We start from the raw sequence: 20,166 nt of genomic DNA on the forward strand, positions 1-20,166 counted from the left end.
GCCGCGATGATACTAATGATGAATAAGCTGCATGCGATTAGGCTCCAAGCAAAAATGTCTAAGGTGCTTCTCTGATTGTTGTAACGATTCTTTGTAAGCGCGTTGTTGAGGGTTTGCGCTCGCGGCTCGAGTGTCACATCACGCGCTCAACTTCACCTATACAGTCTACGAATCTACAATACACATGTGCCTCACTGTTCTGTACTAGCTCAAAGACAAGGGCTTGTACAGCGTTAGCCAATACAATGCAGTTTACTTTGATATTCGCACGCAATGCACTCCCGGATTTGCTAAACAGGAGCATCTCTCCCAACGTCTCCACTCCTGCGGCTATAGCAGTATGAATGGCACTGTCCACTGTTACAGATATTGCTAGAACAAACATTCTCAACAGCACTGGCAACCTTGATTGACAATGTACTGTCACTGCTGTTTCAGGAGTGCTTGAGCATACTTTACGGAATCTGCTATTCAAAGTCCTTGGCAATACCCCTCCGGGCTAGAGCCTGTTTCGGCTGGCTTGCAGGCTGCAGCTGTGTTCATGATTCCTATTCAATGACCCTGTCCAGTTCCCTGCATGGCGATAGTCAGGGGTTCTCAAAAGCTCATTTGAATGATTCCAGTTTGAAGCTGCATTGAGGTGATCGCCTGCATTTGCGATTCCTGTACCACGGCGCTGAAGTGTTGCACCGGTAGCGTACTGGCCTCGCATTGACGCTGCAGTATTCGCGGACACCTTGAGCCTCCTCAGCCTTCGGAATCACATTTCCCTCATTGAGCCAAGACCCCAGGATCGGCCTAAGCGATATTCCAGGAGACCAGATGTGCGATGTCGTATCCTCGCCATGAATTGCTTCGTGTTCAGCTGATTTCGCATTTGAGCTGTTTGTTGAGTGTTGACACATCAGTCAACCCAGAGGGCTAGGGCCCTAAGGGCTTTGGGCTATAAGACATCGCAGGTCCCTCTCAACTCCCTTTCTCTAGTTGCAATTGGAGTGCCTCTGTGTCTCAGTTAAGCGAGCTTTGCGACCTAGTTTACCCTGCAGCGCTAGTCAACCACGAGCTAGTCACAAGGGACGGCTTGCCTTATTCAACACTTCTCGATCACCATTCACGTTCTGCTCCCACCGCCAGTGCCTACGCCCAGTATCACGTCAGTTCGCTCACTACAACTTGCAGCATGTCAGTGTTGCAAGTCTTTGGCTCCATGGCCATCATCTCGATCACTCTGCCATCTTGGACTCTTCTTTTGCTGCTCAATTATGACCTTTTCGCCAAAGTGAGCGTCGCCACAGGTTTGCCTACTGCTGGCGCCTGTCAAGCATGGTGGCTAGAGTCTGAAGAACCCTCTACAGACCCCTCTACTGCTTCTGACGAATGTCCATTTGTCTTGAAAAGTCGTGTCAAGAATGAATACCTTCCCAGGTCTGTGGTCGGAGAGACTGTTGTCAAGCATACCGATTACGCTGATTGCTACTTCGTCAACATCAATGAAAAGTGCCCACACGGGCCCAAGAGCGACCATGATGGCAACTATTTTTCAATTAAGATCAAGGAACAGCTTGCATCTTTCGGATACTTTTGTCCTCGCGCTATCAAAACAAATTGATCCCGTGTGGATCCACCCAACGCCCTTCAACATGTCACGGCACTCTTCAAGGACAGCGATCATGGCAAGTGTGATTTACTCCAAATCTCACGACCCAGCAATCAACCGCGATATGGTACTTGTGCAGCCTTCTGGCTTGAGGCAAAGAATCCCAAACCTTCTGATGGCTCTTGTCCTTTCAAACTTATGAGTCTGCAACAAGGCGATTATAATCCGTTGATTCAGACCCTTGGTACGGAAGGTCACGCCCTGATCAAACCTGACTATGGTCTTTGCTATTTCGTGGATGTTACGGATGGTTGCCCTAATGGCCCTCATGCCAACAACGACTTCTTTCAAATCAAGAGCGATAAGTTCCCAGATCGTAAGAAAGAATATGGGTGGTTCTGTCCGCGCAAGGGAGATCCTCCCTCGCTCAACCCACCACGTGCGATTCCAGAGTGGACAGCAACGTGGTGGGACAGTACAAAGCATATGTGTGACTTCGTCCCGGATCTAGCAACCAATCTCGAACCCGAATACGCCTGCGATGCTTGGTGGTTGGAGCTGAAAGATTCCCCTCCAACTGATGGTTCTTGTCCTCTGAAGTTGATGAGTCGGCGGAAATCCGGTAATTTACCACAATATGAACTCCCTGGCGAGTCCAGCCTGGTAAAAGATCCAATCTACGACGATTGCTACTTCATCAAAAGCACACCCGAATGTATGCAAGGTCAGGGTGATATCAAGGACAAGTATTTCCAGGTGTCCGACGGGCATGAAGCGACGCGTGGTCACGGTTGGTTTTGTCCGCGCAAGACAGATGACAAAAGTCTGAATCCACAAAACGCACTTCCTTTGTGGTCTGGCTATTGGATAGCTGGTCTTGACGCTGTATGTCCGCTCGAAGCATTTGGAAAGAGCGCTGTTCTTCAGTTTGGCACTTGCTGGGCTCAGTGGCTAGAGGCAGACACTACGAATAAGGACATTTGCTCATTGAAGGTAAGGCATCGCGGCAGCAATTCAGAAATGCCTGCTTTACAAGACGCCTGGGGCACAATTCAGCAATACCGTTGGGACAAGTGCTACTTCATTGAGTCAGACAGTGCCTGTCCTTTTGCAACCCAGAGTAACAAACTCTTTGAGTTCACTCAAGCGCTTTCCTCAGATGGGAAAAAGCAACGGCTTTCTCTAGATGGAAAGGCTTATTGGCTGTTCTGCCCTGCGCTTGAAGACAAACGTGGAGTCGAGCCTCACGAGAAATATTGGACACCACCAATAGCGAAAGCCGTCGAAACATGGACGGCGCATTGGATCGACGCACAAACTGAAGCACCTTGCTTGCTGACTCTGGACAAGGTTAAGGCGCATTGACGAGTCCTCGTGACGCTGATTTTGCATTCATGCTTGGATCTCTACCAATCTCGTTGTTTCTGACGAGACTGATTTCTCTGCTTTGCGTTCACCGTGCTTTGAACTGTTTTCTCACTTGATTGAGTCAGAAGAAAAAAGAAAAAAGAAAAAAGAAATTCAATCTTAGCATAGTTCTAATCTTCTCATCCTCTGTACTTTCAAGACTGAGTATTTTCTAGGTGTGTTCATAGTTCCAACGTGATGGAGCTAGGCGCATTGTCAGACGAGGCAGATAAAGTAGCGCGCAACTTGAAACCTTCGCTGCGCCTCGAAGGATTTTGAGATACTGACCGAGGTATGTGCAATTCAAAACTGCTTTTGTATTCATTCTTTCGCAGACTTCAGTCGACTGTCAAGATATAACAGTGCAAAGGCATATTGACATATGAACGCTGTATGGGAAGCGGAATCCCTGGCAATATTAAAGAGGAACCATAAGCTGTCGCTCAAACATCTCCGAGAGTGCATCCAGCATACCGACCTCAGGAACCTGCGGGCCATCCATATCTTGATGTCGAATATAAAGATGACAAACGTAAGCGCCAGTGCCCAACAAGCTGCCGTAGCTATTTTCTCGATTGAGCATACGTTGATATGCCAACAGATGTGTGTGGACTGTACAATTCTGGTTAGCATCGAATGCAAGCGAGATGACTTACGGAATTTGGCCATATCGAGATCAAGGACGTGGGGTCCGCCTTTGACGATACTGGATACTCGTTTGGGAGCATTGCCAGGTTGACATTTGGGCTGTGTGGCGCTCGCTAGCATAGTCAACTCTTCCAGAAAGATGTCCAAAGACGGTACAACAACATGGTGTCCATGCATGGCGATTCGCTGATGATACGTTGCGTAGCTACCATCCTTGCAAATGATGCGAGCCAGCGAGTCGAGTGTTGCTTTCGCAGGAGCAGTCAAGCCTATTGTCAGTCAAATGCATTCAATTGCGAGCTCGAGAACGTACTGCCTGCTTCTGCAAGCGCGTGTTGCGTGGCTGGCCTGAGAAGTCCACGGGTGATGCAAATGAGCGCGTTCAAGTCTGCACAGATAAGAAGTTCATCACAGACGTCGAGGAGATGCTGTGCCATGGACAAACGCAAAGGAGCCTCTGCTTGGCAAATTTGACCTTCAGTCTGTGATTAGTGCCTGATTTGTGAGATGATCAAGTTACCCATTGCTCAAGAAGCATATTGCGCTTCATGATATCTCTGAGAGCTTTGAGCACTGGCGAGTTTCCATTGTATGCTCCCTTCATGGTTTTTCGCACCCAATAACGCACCGTCTCGACCGTCAACACACTACGAAGGAGCATCAGGCTTGATGCTGTCAAGTACTCTGCCAAAGTACTCGCACGCTCTTGAAATGGATGAAAAGAGGGTGTAGGTTTGATTGTGGATTGATGCAGTGCCGCAGACTCTGAATCTAGCGAGATGTTGCGCTTTCTGCTCACGACTTGTGTGGTTGTGCGATGATGCTGCAGTTGCGACGTCAAAGCACGCTCAATCTCGAATGCAGCAACATGAAAGGATGTCTGCCTCACCTCCCCACAAAAGAGCAGGCACACATCAGCCAACGTTTCCGTATCGCAGAAATCGCGAGGTTGAAGGACGACCCATCTGAGTAGCACTTCAAGGACTTTCTCAGCTCGTGTTACATAATCGCCTTCTTGCTGTTGCCAAAAGTAGTGTGTCAGGCTGCGGAAGAATTCAATGTCAGTTTGCGTCAGTGCATGGTAGTAGATGAGCAGCTGGATAAGATTGTCGTCTGTGTATTAGTTGCGCTCATGTTCACCACTCAATCGTACCTATCGTTGAATTGGGGCTCGATAACCAGCTGTCCAGTAACTGCTCCAGCGTACCAACAGTCAATGGAGCTGCTAACATGAGCCTCACAGCTGCCTCTTCTGTTGTCATATCAGTCGAAAGCATTCCGACTACCGACAATGCACTCAAGCCACGCTCAATCGATGGCCGCACCTGTCGCTTCCTTCCAAACAACTTGCGAAACTTGGCAGAAGTGGTGGTACTATCACTTCCGCGATGTTTGCGACTGGCACGATCATCGCCAGAGTCCGTGTCGCTGTCAAAGACGCTGACTTCAGAAGGCGTCGAGCGTGTGAGTGGAGGCCGTTCAGCTTGCATGGATGGGCGTCTACTTGCAAGAGGCGAGATGCAGAGCCTACTCATGGACGGTCGCCGAGAGCATGATGGGCTTGAGCGGGCCATAGAGGGTGGTAGTGCATCTTGGCCTTGATAGCGATGGAGGCCTGGCGAGGGGCTCACAGCTGTGCGTGGTGCATCAGTAGCCGTGCGAGCGAGTAAAAGGACGACATACGTTTGTAGGAGTCTGCAAAAGTTTGACGTCGACTTGAAAGTAGTGGACGTGAAGAAACGGCCATCAAGGCGACTTGTACTTCAAGGGCGAATGGATCTTCGGATTTACTTGAATCGCTGCCTGGTTTGCAGCTAGATAGTGGGCTGCTGAAGGAGTAAGAGCGACAGATAGGCCTGCTTGGACTGAGCATGAGCTGCCTCGGATTCTTGGGCCTCGGTGAGCGCACCACATCGGGAGTCGAACTGCGCAAGAGGCCTTTGCTTGATGAGGAAGCGCTCAAGTCCAGCTTGAAAGGAGATGTGTCGGACGAGTCTGCTTGCGCTGTATGTATGCTAGTACTGGTCGACTCATGATACTGTAGGAGTGGTGGGAGGAGAGGAGAGGGTTTGGTGGGGCTGCTTGATTGTGCCTTGTCTGATGAGTTGAGCGCAATGGCGCGTTGTTCAGGCGATGAAGGCGCCGAGATCCAGAGTGCTCTTTTCGTAGCTGACGTCCATGACCGATCAAAGGCAGCTGCGTCTATAGAAGAAGCAGCACAAGTCGGGTGGAGAAGACCGGCCCAGTCATCCTCGAGAGACATAGGCTGAATTGGAGGGAGCAGGATCACGCTGGGCTTTGTTACATGGCCTCGACGAAACAGCTGAGTCGAGTTTGCGCCATCTTGCTCATTGCTGAGGTTGCAGGCCGACATGGGCTTTGCTAGCGATGTCTTGTCTGGATCTCGAGCTGGATCTGGCAGCAAGATCTGAGGCAGCCATCAGTCACCCCGGCAGCAGGAAGCAAGCACTACCAAGATAGGAAGGCCTTTATGTGGTCAAGTGCAGGGCCGTCTCTGCCCGTCGTAGCTGTGCTCTTCATCCTCTTCATGTGGTCGTCGTCGCCCATCGAGGGGACACGGCACTACGTCATGTCATGCCATACACTGGACATTCTGAGAAGGGAGTGGATTACAATACGTAGCGTGCAGTAGACTAGTATACAGCGTCAAGGGCATCTCTACAGTGTGCATCCTTGCGCGAAAAGAACAAATGCCATGGCTGGGTGTCGTCATCATTGAAGGGAGGGTTGAGGTAAGGCGGCGAGAGACATGGATTCATGTGGAAGAGACCCACAAGCACAGTCCAGCAGCTATTAACGCCAAGTGGACACCGCCTCTATCATCGTGCCTTAGTTGCAGAGTCCTGCGAGCTCATCGCTCAAGCGCGCCACCTCAATGTTCTGTAGATGACTAGAGAGCATACTCAGATCAAGCTGTGGTTGGAAGCCGAGTTGCTGCAGATCCGTGCTGGAACTCCGGCTGCTGTTGACTGCACTGCTGCTGTTGCTAGCATGGAAAGGGAAGCTGGTCTGGTCTTGATATGAGCAGACGGGTGTGTTGTATGTTTGATGCGCAGAGGCAGGAATGTCCTTTGGCGGTGAGCGACTGAAGTCCATGGTGAAAGTGATGGGATGAAGAAGGGAAGGGCCCTGAGTATATAGATGGTTCTAAGCAAGGGCCTCCTGGTGCAGCTGAGCCGGTATATATAATGTATGCTGTGTGTTCTCTGTGTTTATGCGGGGGCTCATCTGCAGTTCTTCCGCCGCCCGAAAATTTGTCGTGCGGGATGGACAGTGAAGCTTGTGATCGGGCCTTCTCCGAGCTGCCTCAGGCTGATTTAGTACGGCTGGTAGAAAATCCCGGGCTGAAAATCCGTGATTTAGTCCTGTCTGTATCGTTCTACGGCATAGAGCGATGTGCCGCGTCCGAGTAGACCAGTGCCGGCTCTTCTGAGCAATGCTAGTATGCGACCTATTGCATGCGCATAGCCATCCGTCTACCATATGTAGATGAGAGCCAAGCATGTGATCAATATCGCCTATAGGCCGGCCGTGGCAGCTCCTCGGGTCCGCTTCCCCAGGTTGTACTCGAGCGCATGGCCATAGTCCCGCAAATGCCCGACGCGCACGAGGCAGCGTTTTTAGCGCGAATGCCATCTGGAGGAGACGAAGCTCGAGTTTGCGACACCGCTGACTACTGCTGCTACTAATGCTACTGTACCTCTGCTGTAGCTATAGCAGCTGAGCTTCATCAGTATGTGTGCTGTGCATCTCAAAGAACTTCGAGTCTGGCAGCCTTGAGAAGACGCTCGTAAAGTCTGCAATGATCCCCCTCTTTTGAGCCTCTAGCGTCTACGCTATCGATCAAGCGAAACGGGCCTTCATACAGTAGCACAGCTTCCGGGTCGTGCACATGGATGCTAGTCTTGTCTCACTCAAACTGAATCTCCCTTGTTGGCTGGCATTTCCCATGGAAAGGTCGCCGTGAGCTTGACTGCATACGATCCAGCCTACCCTCGACCCCATCTCTACGCACGTGCCACACATGTATGTGCATTCCTCATCGCATCGTTCTAGGCTGATCGTTGGCTGAATAGCTGATCTCATTCGATGGTGGCGAACTTGCGAGCAACTAAGGCTCGTTCATGTTACTTGCCTCGTTGAAGGCCGTTGCTCTCTTGCAGACCCACTCGGCACTCGCAGACTCGCAGTGGGCTCGTATAGCTAAGTCGCTAAGCTACGCTCAATTGCTTTGGCATTCGCTAGGCTTCGCGTCGCATCTTTGTGGACGACAACATCTAGCAGCCTCGGCATCAGTACAGAGTCTGGCTCCGCGTTCGACCAGCGAATTTCCCTCTGGATTCGCATGTAACGATTAGACTCGAGGAGGACCTGTAGGGGACAGTCTGAAAGCTGCACCGGCAGCACAAGGCATGAGGCAGAACTGGTCTGTCTACTTCGGAGTCACTGAAACAAGACTGGTAAGTAGTGACACCTGTGTACGGATTTGGTGATTGCCGATGAACGACAGCAGAAGGCTCGCCTTTTTCAACAAGCGAACAAAGGAGCAAGAGCTTAAAGCAGTCTGGACACATGCGTCAGCGACGAGGCTTGTATGAGAGCTTTGTGGTGTGTCGCCAGATGGGTGGTCGGTGCTGTGCTTGTTCAGGCCGTGACGGAGTGACATCGCAGGCCTCTCGAGTCTCGAAGGTCGTCATTCGAGAAATCCGTGACCCAAGTTCGAACGAACGCAACTATGTCGCGTTGCAGCTGTTGTTTTCCTGAGCAAGCTCTCCAGCACTAGTCACTGTGTAATTCATCAATGATACTGGATCAGTGTTCAAGATGACGCTGAAGCACTGTCTATGGTTCCACTGTCATAACGACCAAAGTGCAGCTGAAGGTGCTTAGTGCTCTTCTAAAGTAGAACTATAGGAAGGGACGCCCCTCTGATATGTTGTGGTGTGCAGGCTACTCCAAGCTTTACCGAAGCGGCAAGAATCATGTTGCTCGCGGGCATGAGGAGGCTTACCACCCTGAATAAAGAATCCATGAGTAAAGACTCTCGTCGAAGTACCAACGAGGTCTTTTGCCAGCCAAACATTATTGCAAATGCGGCCTTCGGGATAAAGTCTTCAGGCTTTGCAGCACAGTAAACACCGAGATGATCAACATTGTTCGCCGTGACTGTGAACCAGTCAGCCCCACATCGATCATCTTTGTTGATGTGGTAACAACCCGTTTTAGTGTCCATGGGAAACTGCTTGCTCTCAAGATACGGGCCAACCTGATATTTCAGCTGGTAAGGACAGTCGCTAGCGGTCTGCAGGTCCTTCTCGGACTGAATCCCTGGCTTGAGAACGAGCCAGGCAGCGTTGACGGGCGCTCGATAAGTAAAGATCACATCGCAGTGCTTGCCCCGGGTACCCCAAGTGGGAGGATATCCGGGTTTGGCATTCTTGGGGACCCAATGATCTGTGTTGAGATCCGATGCATACCCACAGTAGATACCAAGCCGATCTCCCTTGCCATGACGATTTGAATCTTTTGCAGTGAAGAAATCATCGGGTTTAGTACTGCAGGCCGTGTCCTCGGCAACGTAATAGCATGCCATCTACCCTGTGCCTTTCTCGGGTTTGTTGGGATTAAACCCTTCTGCTGGTGCAGGTGTCGGGATTGGAAGACCTTTCCACCATGATGCTTATCATAGCCTGGTCCTTGCTTGAAGACGAAGGGTCATCCTCCGGGCTCCCATTGCGGAAAATCCGGGTGACGTGATGCCCGCTCCAGCCAAAAAAGCATGTTAGTCGGCACTCACTGCAAGATGGTTGGTGGAGAGGAGGGAGACATGTAGGGTCCAGGTGGACAGTGCGTTGATGACCAGGATGGATGACACTGCTGGCAGTCGTTGATTGCGTACTTGGCTGACGAGATTTGGAAGGAGGTGGTTTCTGAGGTCTGCCAGGCGCTGGTATGCTGCTCAATGCTTGGATGTACGGTGCGGGCAAGGCTTCTTATAGATGCAAGTGGTGCGGATTCCTCCCATTCCGCACATCAGAGCAGATTCAGGGGTCGGCATATTTCAAAGCACGCGAGCAGCTGTGTTGGCATCTCTGCTCATACCTCCTTCACGTGATGAAATGGTCTTTTCCGAAGACGACCGACACGTTAGCAGCTCAGTAGCAGTCGACCAGGGCAACAAGAGGAAGACCAGGCGAGTCTGCGGTGGAAAGCGTCAGTAGCTGCAGTAGGCTTAGATGTCAGAGTGAAGCACGCTTCATCAAGCCCTTCTCTTGAAAGCACAGCCTCACAGGGAGTGTTGCAAAACAGGTTGGCTGTTGAGCTCGCAAACTTGCAAAGTGCGATATCGCATGCACAGGTTGATGCGACACATTGCCGTCAAATTCCCGACGGCATGCACATGCAGCTGCACAGTATTCCTTGACCAAGACTGACGAACCGATACGCAACGTGGTATCGCATGACAATGCGCCGTTTGAGAGACTAGGAGCAGACCAGAGAGTCATGTGTCATTACGCAGACGACTAGCCTTTGCGATTTCAGCAATGCAATGCAAGCTGTGCTGATGTCATGACCGAGGGATGATAGATCTTGATAGTAGCATTCGATAGGCTTAGATGAGCTGATTTGCCTTGAACTAGTTGTGTACATTGGCCTGCAAGTCCTGATGTGGTGTACGTAGGGTGTGATGCGGTCAAGAAGCTTTCTCGCACGCGCCAAGCAATCCAACAATTGAAGTAACCTTTACTACTATGAGAAATACGAAAAGAAGAAGAGAAGAGAACAGACCCGCAGCGTTGAGGAAGAATAAAGTAGGCGCAGTGTATTTTGTGAGGTGGTCGAGGTGCGCACAAGATTAGAGGGGTTTTTGATGGAGGGACCCTTTTGTAGATTCAGTCGCCCGAGGCGTGCTTCTCATCCATACAAACCCAGCCCAGGATTGCACCCTCGAATCCCACTTGAAAGCTCCCCAAGATCCTGCATCACCTCGAGAAGACCCTCCCCAAAAAAGGACACAAAAAACAAGAGACAACCAAATCACCACTTCCTTAAAGCAGACCAACTTCGCGCAAGTTGGTTTGCACGATGATGTCGTTGACGGCCGCCATGACGAACTTGATTTGCTGTGTATCTGTAGCACAGGTGAAGTGGGTATAGACTTGCTTGACGTCGCTTTGGTTGAGTGAGACGAATCGGTTGAGGATGTAATCGCATGCGGAGTTGTAGTCTTCGCCACCATCGTAGTCTGGGAAGTAGTTCTTCATTGGCGATATGAGCAACTTTTCCTTGAAGCGATCAATCTTATTGAGGAAGAGAATGATGCTGGTCTTGACGAACCACCGGGAATTGCAGATGGAGTCAAACAAGGTGAGCGCTTCCTGCATACGGTTGACTGTTTCATCTTCCATAAGCAGCTGGTCGTACTCTGAAATGGCCACTAGGAACAAGATGGTGGTGACATTCTCAAAGCAGTGGATCCACTTCTTACGCTCTGATCGCTGGCCGCCCACGTCAAACATACGGTACGTCAACTCGCCAATGATGAAGGTGGTCTCTGTGATACCGGTTGTCTTGACACGGGACCGGAGGACATCCTGGTCGGTGGGCAGGTAGTCGGCAGCCGCAATCCGATCAATTGAGTTGAAGTAACTAGAGATTAGCACAACACATACCTGGGAAGGGTCAGGGAGATGACATACTATTGTGCCGAATCATTGAGTTGGAACTCGCGCGATCGCTGGAAACACATTTGGATGCCGGCATCGAGCCAGAGTGATTTGACGGCGGTGCCAACTTCGGGTGCGAGATGATCGCCTTCAATCTGGTTGGGTTGCATGAAGACTGTTTGGACGTGGTACTCATTCCGCGGGTCAGCGAGGGCCAACTCCATACTCTCCATGGCTTCGAGGATGACGCGCATTGATTGCACGGTATTGGAGAAGATGATTTCCTTGAAGGACTCGCGCTCGTCGGCGCTGTAGCCGCCTTCGTTGATGAGCTTCATCTGCTTGAGAATGGTTGATTTTCCAGACTCTCCGGCGCCTGGTTTGTTAGATGACTGAATGGAAAAATAGCTTTGCATACCAAGTAGAAGCATCTTGATTTCGTTCCGCATGAGCATACGGTCCTTCTTTAGCTGTGTATCTATCTCATCGTTCCTCTGCTTGTCCTGGTTGGGCGCTTCTGAAGACATGCCGCAACCCATCTTGAATTTAATTTATGTAAACAGGGCCTGCGTAGGGTTCGTTTGGTTTGACGGGTGGTTTAGGCTGGGACTGCCTGTTTGATCGGTGTTTGGATGCTTTGCGCAGAGGAAGGCGAAAGGTCTCTGTGTTGGATCTGTAGGGAGGAGGTCGGTTGTCGCAGATGTCTGACTTTGCAAGTCTTTGCTAGTGCGAGAAGAGGGGAGGTGCGCTGAGTGGCCTTTCGCTGCGGATAAAACGCAAGAGAAGGTTCGGGCAGAGGATGGATGGGCTGTTGGTTTATTGCCGGCTGTATTGCCACGAGCTGCGTTTGTTTGTTGGCGGAAGGGAGGATGGGAGGATGGTGTTTGTTTCTGTAGCACGGGCCCTTGCTTGGATGTCTTGTAGAGGACTTGCTTGGGCTGTGATGGCACTGATGGGCGCGTAGAGGGAGGGAGGGCGAGATTGGGGATGGAGATGTCGGGGGTTTGTGCTTGGGTAGACAACCAGCCTGCAACTCACTCACTCTCACTCACTTGTTACTGCTGCTGCTGCTTCTCGCTCAGGAATCAGAAATACGCAGACACGTGCTCCGACCACCACGCGAGATGGCGGATTTCCTCATTGAGAAGCTCAGATGGCTACTACTTACACGATCAGACTATACTCATACTACTACTGCACTACTATACTCATATCATTACTACTACTGCTTCCGCTCAAAAAACTCCCGCACATGCTCAGCAGTCACAACCTCACCCTGCTCAGCCAGCGGACGCAGGCACCGTGTCAAGTGCTCCTTCAACTTCCTATACTGCAGCACACCTTCAATCGCCTGTGCTCGCGGTAGCCGGTCGAGTGTCTCCGCCATAGCTCGCGTACCGGCCTCATAAACACTCTCCCCGCCGTCATCCTCATCTTCCGGCGGATCATACACTTCCTCCTCTCCTTGTAGGAATGGGTAGGGTGCCATACGCTCAGCACACGCCTCGCAGAGGCACAATGCAGAGCGAAAGTCCTCTTGCAAAAAGAGTGAGTGCACTTCTTGCTCGGGAAGGCTGCTCCACTTGCAGACAGTGTCAGATGTTTCAGCAGGCTGTGCCTCTGTTGCTTCATTCGCTGGCTCAACCGTCTCGGTGTCCACCTTGACGCGTTTAGCAGGCCGTTCATCCTCTCTTGGCTCGTGCGTGTCCTCAGTCTTTGTCTTTGCCTGCTCATCCACAACCTGTTGAGCAGCTGCTGCACGCGCATCGAATCCATCCTGACCGGCATACCGCTTCAACCACCTCATATCCGCCATGCACGTCCGACAAGTGAACTGGTCAAAGTAATCCTCATTCGGCAACGTTTCTCCCTGTTGTATACAATCATCATGATACCAATCTTCGCATTGCAAGCACTGAAACATCGTGCGCGCTTCCTTTTCCGGATCATACGGGACGCGACACCAGCAAAACAAGCCATCATAGTTTTGATTATACCGATTCTCCGTATTGATGGGTCTGCGTGCCTTGAGCAACGTGCAGGCTGCTTCAGCGCTGATACGATCACTGCCACAGTCGCATCGGAAATGGCGTTTATTGAAGAGTTCTACTAGTTCGTGATCGCCGTGACAAGCAATAGAGCACGCATAGCATACGCCCCCTCGTTGTATAGCTGTAGCAGTCGTCTCTGCCTCTCCCTTTATTGCTGTAGCTACAGCGGGTGTGCACGTCAAGCACGCAAAGACTTGCTGCTTCACGTAGCCTTCATCAAAGGAACAAGCTGAAAAATCATAGGGAAACAGGGCTCGCGCTTCTTTATCAAGCGCATCCTGCTGCTTCAGATACTCATGCAGGCTCTCTGCTGCTTCCATACTCTAGCCAGGATACTTGACAAGTTGACTCGCTGGATGCAGGTAAATTCGCGTTTCGCGTTCTCCAGCGAAATTCAAATTCAAGCAGCTGCACACTCGCGACTTCTACAACACCCACAAACGAAGCATGTCGCGTCCAATCAAGCGGACACGCGATGTAGACCAGGCAGATGGACCGGCTCCAGAGATGAGCTCACAAGCAGGCTCCTCCCTGCCACCCGTATGCACCATTGGCCCATGTCAGACAATAAGCTAACAAGCCAAGAGCAGTCCACCTATGCCCTTTAGCGATTTTGGAGACGAGGAGGAAGAGCCCTGGCGACAAGATGAAGTGCCTGACCTACAGGAAGATGAGGAAGGCGAAGGTACATTCTCCAAATACAGCGAGTCTTGCAAATTAACACGCTAGATCTATTTGGACCCAATATGGAACGCGACTACGGTGGCAATGATGAGCAAGATGCCTATGATCCAGATGATATCGATGATGCCGGTGACTATGGCGACTTGAGTGCAGCTGAACGTCGTGCAGTCGATGCAAGACTTGCGCGTCGTGATCGAGAATTGGCGCGTGAGGCTGGACGCCGACCTGCTGCCTTTTTGGATGGTAGTGATGATGAAGAAATGGATCTGACTACAACACGTCGTCGCAGGCATCAGTATGATGAAGACCCAGACGATGATGGCGATATGCTCGATGAAGAAATGTCCCCTGAAGCCCTGGCGGATGTCAAGGCAGACACCATGTCTGAATGGATTGCCGTCGAGCAAGTCAGACGCGCTATTGCAAGAGAATTCAAAAAGTTCCTGCTCGAGTACACAGACGAACATGGCACCTCAGTCTATGGTCAGCGCATTCGCACCCTCGGAGAGGTCAACTCTGAAAGTCTCGAGGTGTCGTATGCGCATTTGGCAGAATCCAAGGGAACTCTCGCCTTCTTTCTCGCAACAGCACCAGAAGATATGCTCAAGATTTTCGATCTCGTTGCAATGGAGGCAACCTTGCTCTTTTACCCAGATTACGAACGCATCCACGCCGAGATTCACGTCCGCATCACAGAATTGCCAAAGACTTATACGCTGCGAGAGTTGAGACAAGTTCACCTAAACGGTCTCGTCAAGGTCTCTGGTGTCGTGACGCGTCGTTCAGGCGTCAACCCACAGCTCAAGTATGTCAAATTTGACTGTCTCAAGTGTGGCCAGATTCTTGGACCCTTCTACCAAGATGCCGTCTCAGAAACACGCATCACCTACTGCGAGAATTGCCAATCTCGTGGCCCCTTCTCCGTCAATTCCGAAAAGACTGTGTATCGCAACTATCAAAACCTCATCCTGCAGGAAGCTCCTGGAACCGTGCCAGCTGGTCGACTGCCACGAAACCGTAAAGTTATTTTGCTATGGGATCTAGTCGATGCGGCTAAGCCTGGCGAGGAGATTGAAATCACTGGCATCTACCGCAACCAATTCGATGCATCTCTCAACAGCAAAAATGGCTTCCCAGTATTTAGCACCATCATTGAGGCGAACCACGTCAACAAGGCACACGATCAGTTTGCTGCATTCAGGTTGTCAGAGCAAGACGAAAAGGGCATCCGGGCATTATCAAAGGACCCTCAGATTATCCAGCGCATCATTTCTTCCATTGCGCCATCCATCTATGGTCACCGAGACATCAAGACGGCTATTGCGCTGTCTCTATTTGGTGGCGTGCCAAAGGACATTAACGGCAAGCACAGGATTCGTGGCGACATCAACTTGTTGTTGCTCGGAGATCCAGGAACAGCCAAATCACAATTCCTCAAGTACGTCGAAAAGACTGCACACCGCGCTGTCTTCACCACCGGACAGGGTGCCAGTGCCGTTGGTCTCACGGCAAGTGTTCGCAAAGATCCAATCACCAGCGAATGGACTCTTGAAGGAGGAGCCCTTGTGCTTGCTGACAAGGGAACCTGCTTGATTGACGAGTTTGACAAGATGAATGATCAAGACCGGACATCGATCCACGAAGCCATGGAGCAGCAATCTATCTCTGTGTCAAAGGCAGGTATTGTGACCACCTTGCAAGCACGCTGCGCCATCATGGCTGCTGCCAATCCAATCGGCGGTCGCTATAACGCCACTATCCCCTTCTCACAAAATGTCGAGCTGACAGAGCCCATTCTATCGCGTTTCGACATCCTGTGTGTTGTTCGCGATACAGTCGACCCTGCCATTGACGAACGACTCGCGCGTTTTGTGGTTGGCTCTCATTTACGCTCACACCCCAAGTTTGACAGTGCACAAGACATCATCATTGCCTCGAGCAATGCCGACGCCGAAGATGCCATTGCCGAACCCATTCCTCAAGATTTGCTCAAAAAGTACATTGTCTATGCACGCGAGCACATGCAGCCGAAACTGCATCAGATGGATACAGACAAAGTCTCGAAACTCTATAGCGACATGCGCCGCGAGTCCCTCAAGACTGGTTCATTCCCCATCACAGTGCGGCACCTGGAATCCATCATTCGTATTTCAGAGTCGCTTGCCAAGATGCAGTTGTCGGAATTTGTGAGGCAACGCCATATTGACGAGGCTATTCGAGTGACGATTGATTCATTTGTCAATGCCAACAAGCTATCGGTGAAAAAGTCTCTGGCCAAGTCTTTCGCCAAGTATACATTGCCACCGAGGGCGCGAACAACTGCGTGATTTAGATTAGATGGAAATATGTTGATAGCAAGCGCAGTTGACTTTGAGTATAAGTATGAAACTGACTGGATAGGGTGGGCTCTCAGGACTTCAACAGACGTGGCAACATTGTGTCAAGCACAAACCGGCCACGATGAGTTGTCCTCAATGATCCATGATCATAGGCGGATTGCCACTCATCTGGCGTATCGGCGAGAATAGCAGAGGTCTCGTTGTACACAAGCAATCCATGCTCAACCAATTGCGAAACCTCGTCAACATCGAGATGCTCCGACAAGTTGGTGATCTGACCTCCCTCGGCAAGCAGCGCTTTGAAACGTGATGCAGAGACGCCGGCGGATGTGCGCAAGCCAAGCACAATCAGCTCTTCGGCAAATTCACCAGACGTCAGTGTATCTTCTTTTGCGCAACCATGTTGCAGTGTATTGATTTGCTCCGCCCATCGTTTTGGATCTGGAACATTACGCGTGCGTACTTGCACCAGCTCATCGTCTCGCTTAAGAGGAAGTCGGCCATGTGCACCAGGACCGATGCCAAGGAGAGGCGCACCCATCCAAAAGGCAAAATTATGACGGCCAATATGTTGTTTTGACGCTGCAAACGAAGAGACCTCATAGTGGAGCCAGTCATGCTGTCGAAAGACCTTAGCTGCTTGTTCATATTCCTCTGCACGCAAATCTTGATCGGGCATGATGCAATTGGATGGATCCTTTTGAATCTGACGTGCGAGTGGTGTGCCTCCTTCAACAATCAACTCGTACAATGACAAATGGCCGCCAATCTTGGCAAAGGGTATAGCGAGGGCCAAGTCATCCTGTAGCGATGTCTGTACCCCACCTGGCAGGATTGGGTTGCCAAATAGAAGGTCAAAGGTGAAGCCGTGTTTGAAAAGGCTTCGAGCTTTAGCCAGACGCTCTAATGCCGAGATGGCTTGACTGACGGTATGCTCTCGCCTGAAGAAGGCGAGGTGTTTTGAGCTCGACAAGGACTGAACGCCGAGACTCATACGAGTGACACCATCATCAGAGAGCCGTTGTAAGTTAGGCAAGGAGGATGGATTGGCTTCCAGCGTGACTTCGCAGTCTGCATCGAGGGAATAACCACACTCAAGAATGGTTTGAAGCACAGCAGGAACAATTCCAGGAGCAAGAGATGGTGTGCCTCCACCAAAGTAGACTGAGCGTATTTTCCGCGAGCTATTCGAAGCAGCATAGCGATTCAAGCCGTATTTGAGCTCTTTTTGGTAGTGGCCAAAGAGCGCATCTTGGCTGGTACTGCTTGGGAGCAGATACTTGTTGAAGTTGCAGAAGGAGCAGATGCGAGAGCAGTATGGGTAGTGGACGTAGATGGACAAGGCGCCATGCATCGATGGTCAAGGCTGCATCTTGCTGAGCTTTGGTTGTACACTTGGATTTGGTGTCACGGTGTTTAGGCCGAGAAGTTGCCAGAGACTCAAAATCCAAGAACATCCATCAAGGCGACGCACTCCTCACGCAAGCATGTCATCAGAGACCAAGGCCAAGCGACCTAGCGAAGCAATCCTCAACGACAAGGTACATCAGCGAGTCAATCAGCAAAACTAATGGCTAGTGGGATCTTGCTCTTTCAAATGGCATCGTCAAAACCGGTCTGGGTTTCGGAGTTGGCGTGGTCGCTTCTGTGATTCTCTTTAGACGTATGATGGGCCCGATGAAGTCTACCAGGAGCTAATTGCAGGGCGTATGTGGCCAGTCTTTACGGGCATCGGTTTCGGTATGGGACAAGGCTACGCAGAGGGCAACCAGCTCTTCAATCCGCTCCTCGTGCCCGGTACCAAGCTCGTCAGCAACAAGAAGGACTAGTCAACTCTGTCTACACTCATTCTATGCATCTTGGCGTGTATTGCTTAGAGTCTAAATGTCCATGCTGTGGTGATTCGACTGAAGACTGCTGAATTGACCTTGCCAATTCCCAGTCTGCCTTGGACGTTTCCTGCTAATGAGATGTGCAAGATTGAATGGATCCTCGACCAGCTCTTCTGACGATTCTCGAGTGCGTTTGCTTGGCTGCAAGACTGTCTGAGTAGCTGGATGGAAGAAACGGTCGATGCTCTCGAGATGCGAGCTGCAAGAGGCGTTGTCCTGTATTGAGCGGACACTCTGTGTCTCGTCCTGCACTGCTTCTCCCACGTCTGCATGGTCTGCGATGTCTGTACTCCCACACGTCTCCATTTCGTCGACTTGCTTTGCTGCAGCTGCCGGATGTCGGTCTAGCAGTGTCTCTGCTGGCTGATACTTGTCCAGCTGTAATGGCGGCAGGAAGTCCTCGTCCAGTCCCAGTGTCCACTCGCTGCTCTCCAGGAAGTGCCTGTCGATGCGTTGTCCTTTACAGCTTGCTGCTGCTGCTGATGCTGCGGCTACTGCTGCGCGACCGATGGGCATGCTCGTGCAGTCTTCATCCATGCGCTCTGCGTCTGCTTCCACCCTCGCAGCAGCTTCGTGAGTGTCTGTTTCCCTTGACGTGCATACGCTGTAGGTGATGATCTCTTCAGGCACAGGACCCGCTGTATTGCGCTTTGCAAAGTGTTCCCGCTGCATCTGCTGTTCGTGCTGACCGCCTTTCATCCTGCTGATGCGCTTCCCGCCTGTCCAGTTCATCCTCTGCTGTCCTTTGTATGTGTTGGTAGAGGGCGATGTGACTGTTCTATTTCCCACCTGCGACGCGACACAGACCCGCGACACGACTGGCTACAAGCTTGAGGACTCGCTCTGAGTGTGTGCCTAGAGGCATGGTCGCCTCGAGTACAGCGAATAGTGAGCTACAGCGCATCTGGCGACTTGTCCAAGAACTCTCTGCGCAACTCAAGGAGAATCAGCTCGAGACGGAGCATTTGAGGCGACAAGCACAGTACCTGCAGGTCAGTGAGCTTCTTGCATGATACAACGTAGCTGACTGTGATTTTAGCTTCCTGAAGGCGATGGAGATGAAGATGACTTGCCAGAATATGCAACGAAGGGCAATGCAGGTGTCAATGGGCATGCGCAGCAACCAGGGCATGAGAGAACACAAAGTCGCATGACCGACACGCTGATGCAGCAACACGAGCAGCTCATTGAGGAGAATCGCAAGCTCAAGCAAGATACAGAAGATATGTCTTTCCTACTAGCAGAGTACGAATTGGGTCTATCCACGGCCATGGACAAGATTCGCGTACACGAGCACGACCTGACCCTTTCTGTGGTGCATCTCAAACGGCGGCATCAGGAAGAACTTGATGCGGAGCGCGAACGGACACGCGGTGCGCAGCAGCAATATGCACAACTACAGCAGGAAGTGCAGCGTATCCAGGGGCTTGTGCGACAAGCGTATGAGGCGCAGACGGGTGCCGATGCGGATGTGTTGATTGAGCGGTTGCAGGTTGAGAATGCTGCGTTGCGTGAAGCACTTAATACTGAGTGAAACACTCTTTTCAAGTCTTTGCAACGAAGCGGTAGAGGCCGAGAATGCTGGATATCAGGCCGCAGTAGGTGTCGAAGCCCTTGAACAAGGCAACATCAAAGACATCGCACCAGGCTTGTCCGAAATCACAAGCAAGCCGGATACCATCGAGGTCGTGCCAGTATTCGTGGCGAACGAGCTCTCGCTCTGTTGTTTTGGCGTACTTTTCATGAAGCAAGGTATTGAGCCTGCGTTGCCGCATGATGGTTACTTTTTCACGGATCCAGAGATGGAGGTCGAGCTATGCGGTCAGGTTTGAAGTCTGAGCGGCGGAGATGCTTACAGTG

General features: G+C 51.2%; 10 protein-coding genes across 10 annotated transcripts; 5 read left to right on the top strand and 5 right to left on the bottom strand.

Annotated features, from left to right (window-relative positions):
* Positions 1–1,180: 1,180 nt before the first annotated feature.
* On the top strand, positions 1,181–1,609 carry BCR37DRAFT_395929 (uncharacterized protein; the record flags this gene model as incomplete). The annotated part of the gene is made up of 1 exon (XM_040871690.1): positions 1,181–1,609. The coding sequence occupies one exon, from the start codon at positions 1,181–1,183 to the stop codon at positions 1,607–1,609; it is 429 nt and encodes a 142-aa protein (XP_040721848.1).
* Positions 1,610–1,702: 93 nt separating this feature from the next.
* BCR37DRAFT_230392 (uncharacterized protein) lies at positions 1,703–3,192 on the top strand. The gene has a single exon (XM_040866498.1). The coding sequence runs from the start codon at positions 1,796–1,798 to the stop codon at positions 2,960–2,962; it is 1,167 nt and encodes a 388-aa protein (XP_040721849.1). The 5' UTR covers positions 1,703–1,795; the 3' UTR covers positions 2,963–3,192.
* Positions 3,193–8,408: 5,216 nt separating this feature from the next.
* Positions 8,409–9,469, bottom strand: BCR37DRAFT_230386 (uncharacterized protein). Its single transcript, XM_040866497.1, has one exon. It carries the CDS (start codon positions 9,264–9,266, stop codon positions 8,571–8,573), a length of 696 nt encoding a protein of 231 aa, XP_040721850.1. The 5' UTR covers positions 9,267–9,469; the 3' UTR covers positions 8,409–8,570.
* A 1,005-nt stretch (positions 9,470–10,474) lies between these two features.
* On the bottom strand, positions 10,475–12,220 carry BCR37DRAFT_230383 (guanine nucleotide-binding protein subunit alpha). Its single transcript, XM_040866496.1, has 3 exons — positions 11,759–12,220; positions 11,374–11,716; positions 10,475–11,323 (listed from the first exon to the last, which is right to left on the bottom strand). Exons 1-3 carry the CDS (start codon positions 11,877–11,879, stop codon positions 10,723–10,725), a joined length of 1,065 nt encoding a protein of 354 aa, XP_040721851.1. The 5' UTR covers positions 11,880–12,220; the 3' UTR covers positions 10,475–10,722.
* Positions 12,221–12,496: 276 nt separating this feature from the next.
* On the bottom strand, positions 12,497–13,754 carry BCR37DRAFT_384712 (uncharacterized protein). The gene has a single exon (XM_040870283.1). The coding sequence runs from the start codon at positions 13,709–13,711 to the stop codon at positions 12,563–12,565; it is 1,149 nt and encodes a 382-aa protein (XP_040721852.1). The 5' UTR covers positions 13,712–13,754; the 3' UTR covers positions 12,497–12,562.
* Positions 13,755–13,829: 75 nt separating this feature from the next.
* Positions 13,830–16,443, top strand: BCR37DRAFT_230781 (DNA replication licensing factor MCM2). The gene is made up of 3 exons (XM_040866500.1): positions 13,830–13,931; positions 13,979–14,076; positions 14,121–16,443. Exons 2-3 carry the CDS (start codon positions 13,989–13,991, stop codon positions 16,400–16,402), a joined length of 2,370 nt encoding a protein of 789 aa, XP_040721853.1. The 5' UTR covers positions 13,830–13,931; positions 13,979–13,988; the 3' UTR covers positions 16,403–16,443.
* On the bottom strand, positions 16,444–18,031 carry BCR37DRAFT_230751 (uncharacterized protein). Its single transcript, XM_040866499.1, has one exon. The coding sequence runs from the start codon at positions 17,766–17,768 to the stop codon at positions 16,485–16,487; it is 1,284 nt and encodes a 427-aa protein (XP_040721854.1). The 5' UTR covers positions 17,769–18,031; the 3' UTR covers positions 16,444–16,484.
* BCR37DRAFT_384715 (uncharacterized protein) lies at positions 17,862–18,537 on the top strand. The gene is made up of 3 exons (XM_040870284.1): positions 17,862–17,955; positions 17,993–18,077; positions 18,119–18,537. The coding sequence occupies exons 1-3, from the start codon at positions 17,902–17,904 to the stop codon at positions 18,241–18,243; spliced, it is 264 nt and encodes an 87-aa protein (XP_040721855.1). The 5' UTR covers positions 17,862–17,901; the 3' UTR covers positions 18,244–18,537.
* BCR37DRAFT_384719 (uncharacterized protein) lies at positions 18,277–18,896 on the bottom strand. The gene has a single exon (XM_040870285.1). It carries the CDS (start codon positions 18,841–18,843, stop codon positions 18,295–18,297), a length of 549 nt encoding a protein of 182 aa, XP_040721856.1. The 5' UTR covers positions 18,844–18,896; the 3' UTR covers positions 18,277–18,294.
* Positions 18,897–19,169: 273 nt separating this feature from the next.
* BCR37DRAFT_395937 (uncharacterized protein) lies at positions 19,170–20,138 on the top strand (the record flags this gene model as incomplete). Its single annotated transcript, XM_040871691.1, has 3 exons — positions 19,170–19,298; positions 19,346–19,817; positions 19,876–20,138. 3 exons carry the CDS (start codon positions 19,170–19,172, stop codon positions 20,136–20,138), a joined length of 864 nt encoding a protein of 287 aa, XP_040721857.1.
* Positions 20,139–20,166: the final 28 nt, after the last annotated feature.

The sequence above is a fragment of the Protomyces lactucae-debilis genome (genome assembly GCF_002105105.1).
Source record: "Protomyces lactucae-debilis strain 12-1054 chromosome Unknown BCR37scaffold_33, whole genome shotgun sequence".
Taxonomy (NCBI): domain Eukaryota; kingdom Fungi; phylum Ascomycota; class Taphrinomycetes; order Taphrinales; family Protomycetaceae; genus Protomyces; species Protomyces lactucae-debilis.

Bases quoted from the DNA above. Each gene is read 5' to 3' on its own strand.
- BCR37DRAFT_230392 (XM_040866498.1), top strand. From the start codon at position 1,796: ATGAGTCTGCAACAAGGCGATTATAATCCGTTGATTCAGACCCTTGGT.
- BCR37DRAFT_230386 (XM_040866497.1), bottom strand. From the start codon at position 9,266: ATGGCATGCTATTACGTTGCCGAGGACACGGCCTGCAGTACTAAACCC.
- BCR37DRAFT_230383 (XM_040866496.1), bottom strand. From the start codon at position 11,879: ATGGGTTGCGGCATGTCTTCAGAAGCGCCCAACCAGGACAAGCAGAGG. The intron at 11,717-11,758 runs GTATGCAAAGCT...CTAACAAACCAG, and splicing joins AATCAAGATGCTTCTACTTG to GCGCCGGAGAGTCTGGAAAA. The intron at 11,324-11,373 runs GTATGTCATCTC...GCTAATCTCTAG, and splicing joins CTCAATGATTCGGCACAATA to TTACTTCAACTCAATTGATC.
- BCR37DRAFT_384712 (XM_040870283.1), bottom strand. From the start codon at position 13,711: ATGGAAGCAGCAGAGAGCCTGCATGAGTATCTGAAGCAGCAGGATGCG.
- BCR37DRAFT_230781 (XM_040866500.1), top strand. From the start codon at position 13,989: ATGCCCTTTAGCGATTTTGGAGACGAGGAGGAAGAGCCCTGGCGACAA. The intron at 14,077-14,120 runs GTACATTCTCCA...TTAACACGCTAG, and splicing joins GGAAGATGAGGAAGGCGAAG to ATCTATTTGGACCCAATATG.
- BCR37DRAFT_230751 (XM_040866499.1), bottom strand. From the start codon at position 17,768: ATGCATGGCGCCTTGTCCATCTACGTCCACTACCCATACTGCTCTCGC.
- BCR37DRAFT_384715 (XM_040870284.1), top strand. From the start codon at position 17,902: ATGTCATCAGAGACCAAGGCCAAGCGACCTAGCGAAGCAATCCTCAAC. The intron at 17,956-17,992 runs GTACATCAGCGA...ACTAATGGCTAG, and splicing joins AAGCAATCCTCAACGACAAG to TGGGATCTTGCTCTTTCAAA. The intron at 18,078-18,118 runs GTATGATGGGCC...AGCTAATTGCAG, and splicing joins TTCTGTGATTCTCTTTAGAC to GGCGTATGTGGCCAGTCTTT.
- BCR37DRAFT_384719 (XM_040870285.1), bottom strand. From the start codon at position 18,843: ATGGATGAAGACTGCACGAGCATGCCCATCGGTCGCGCAGCAGTAGCC.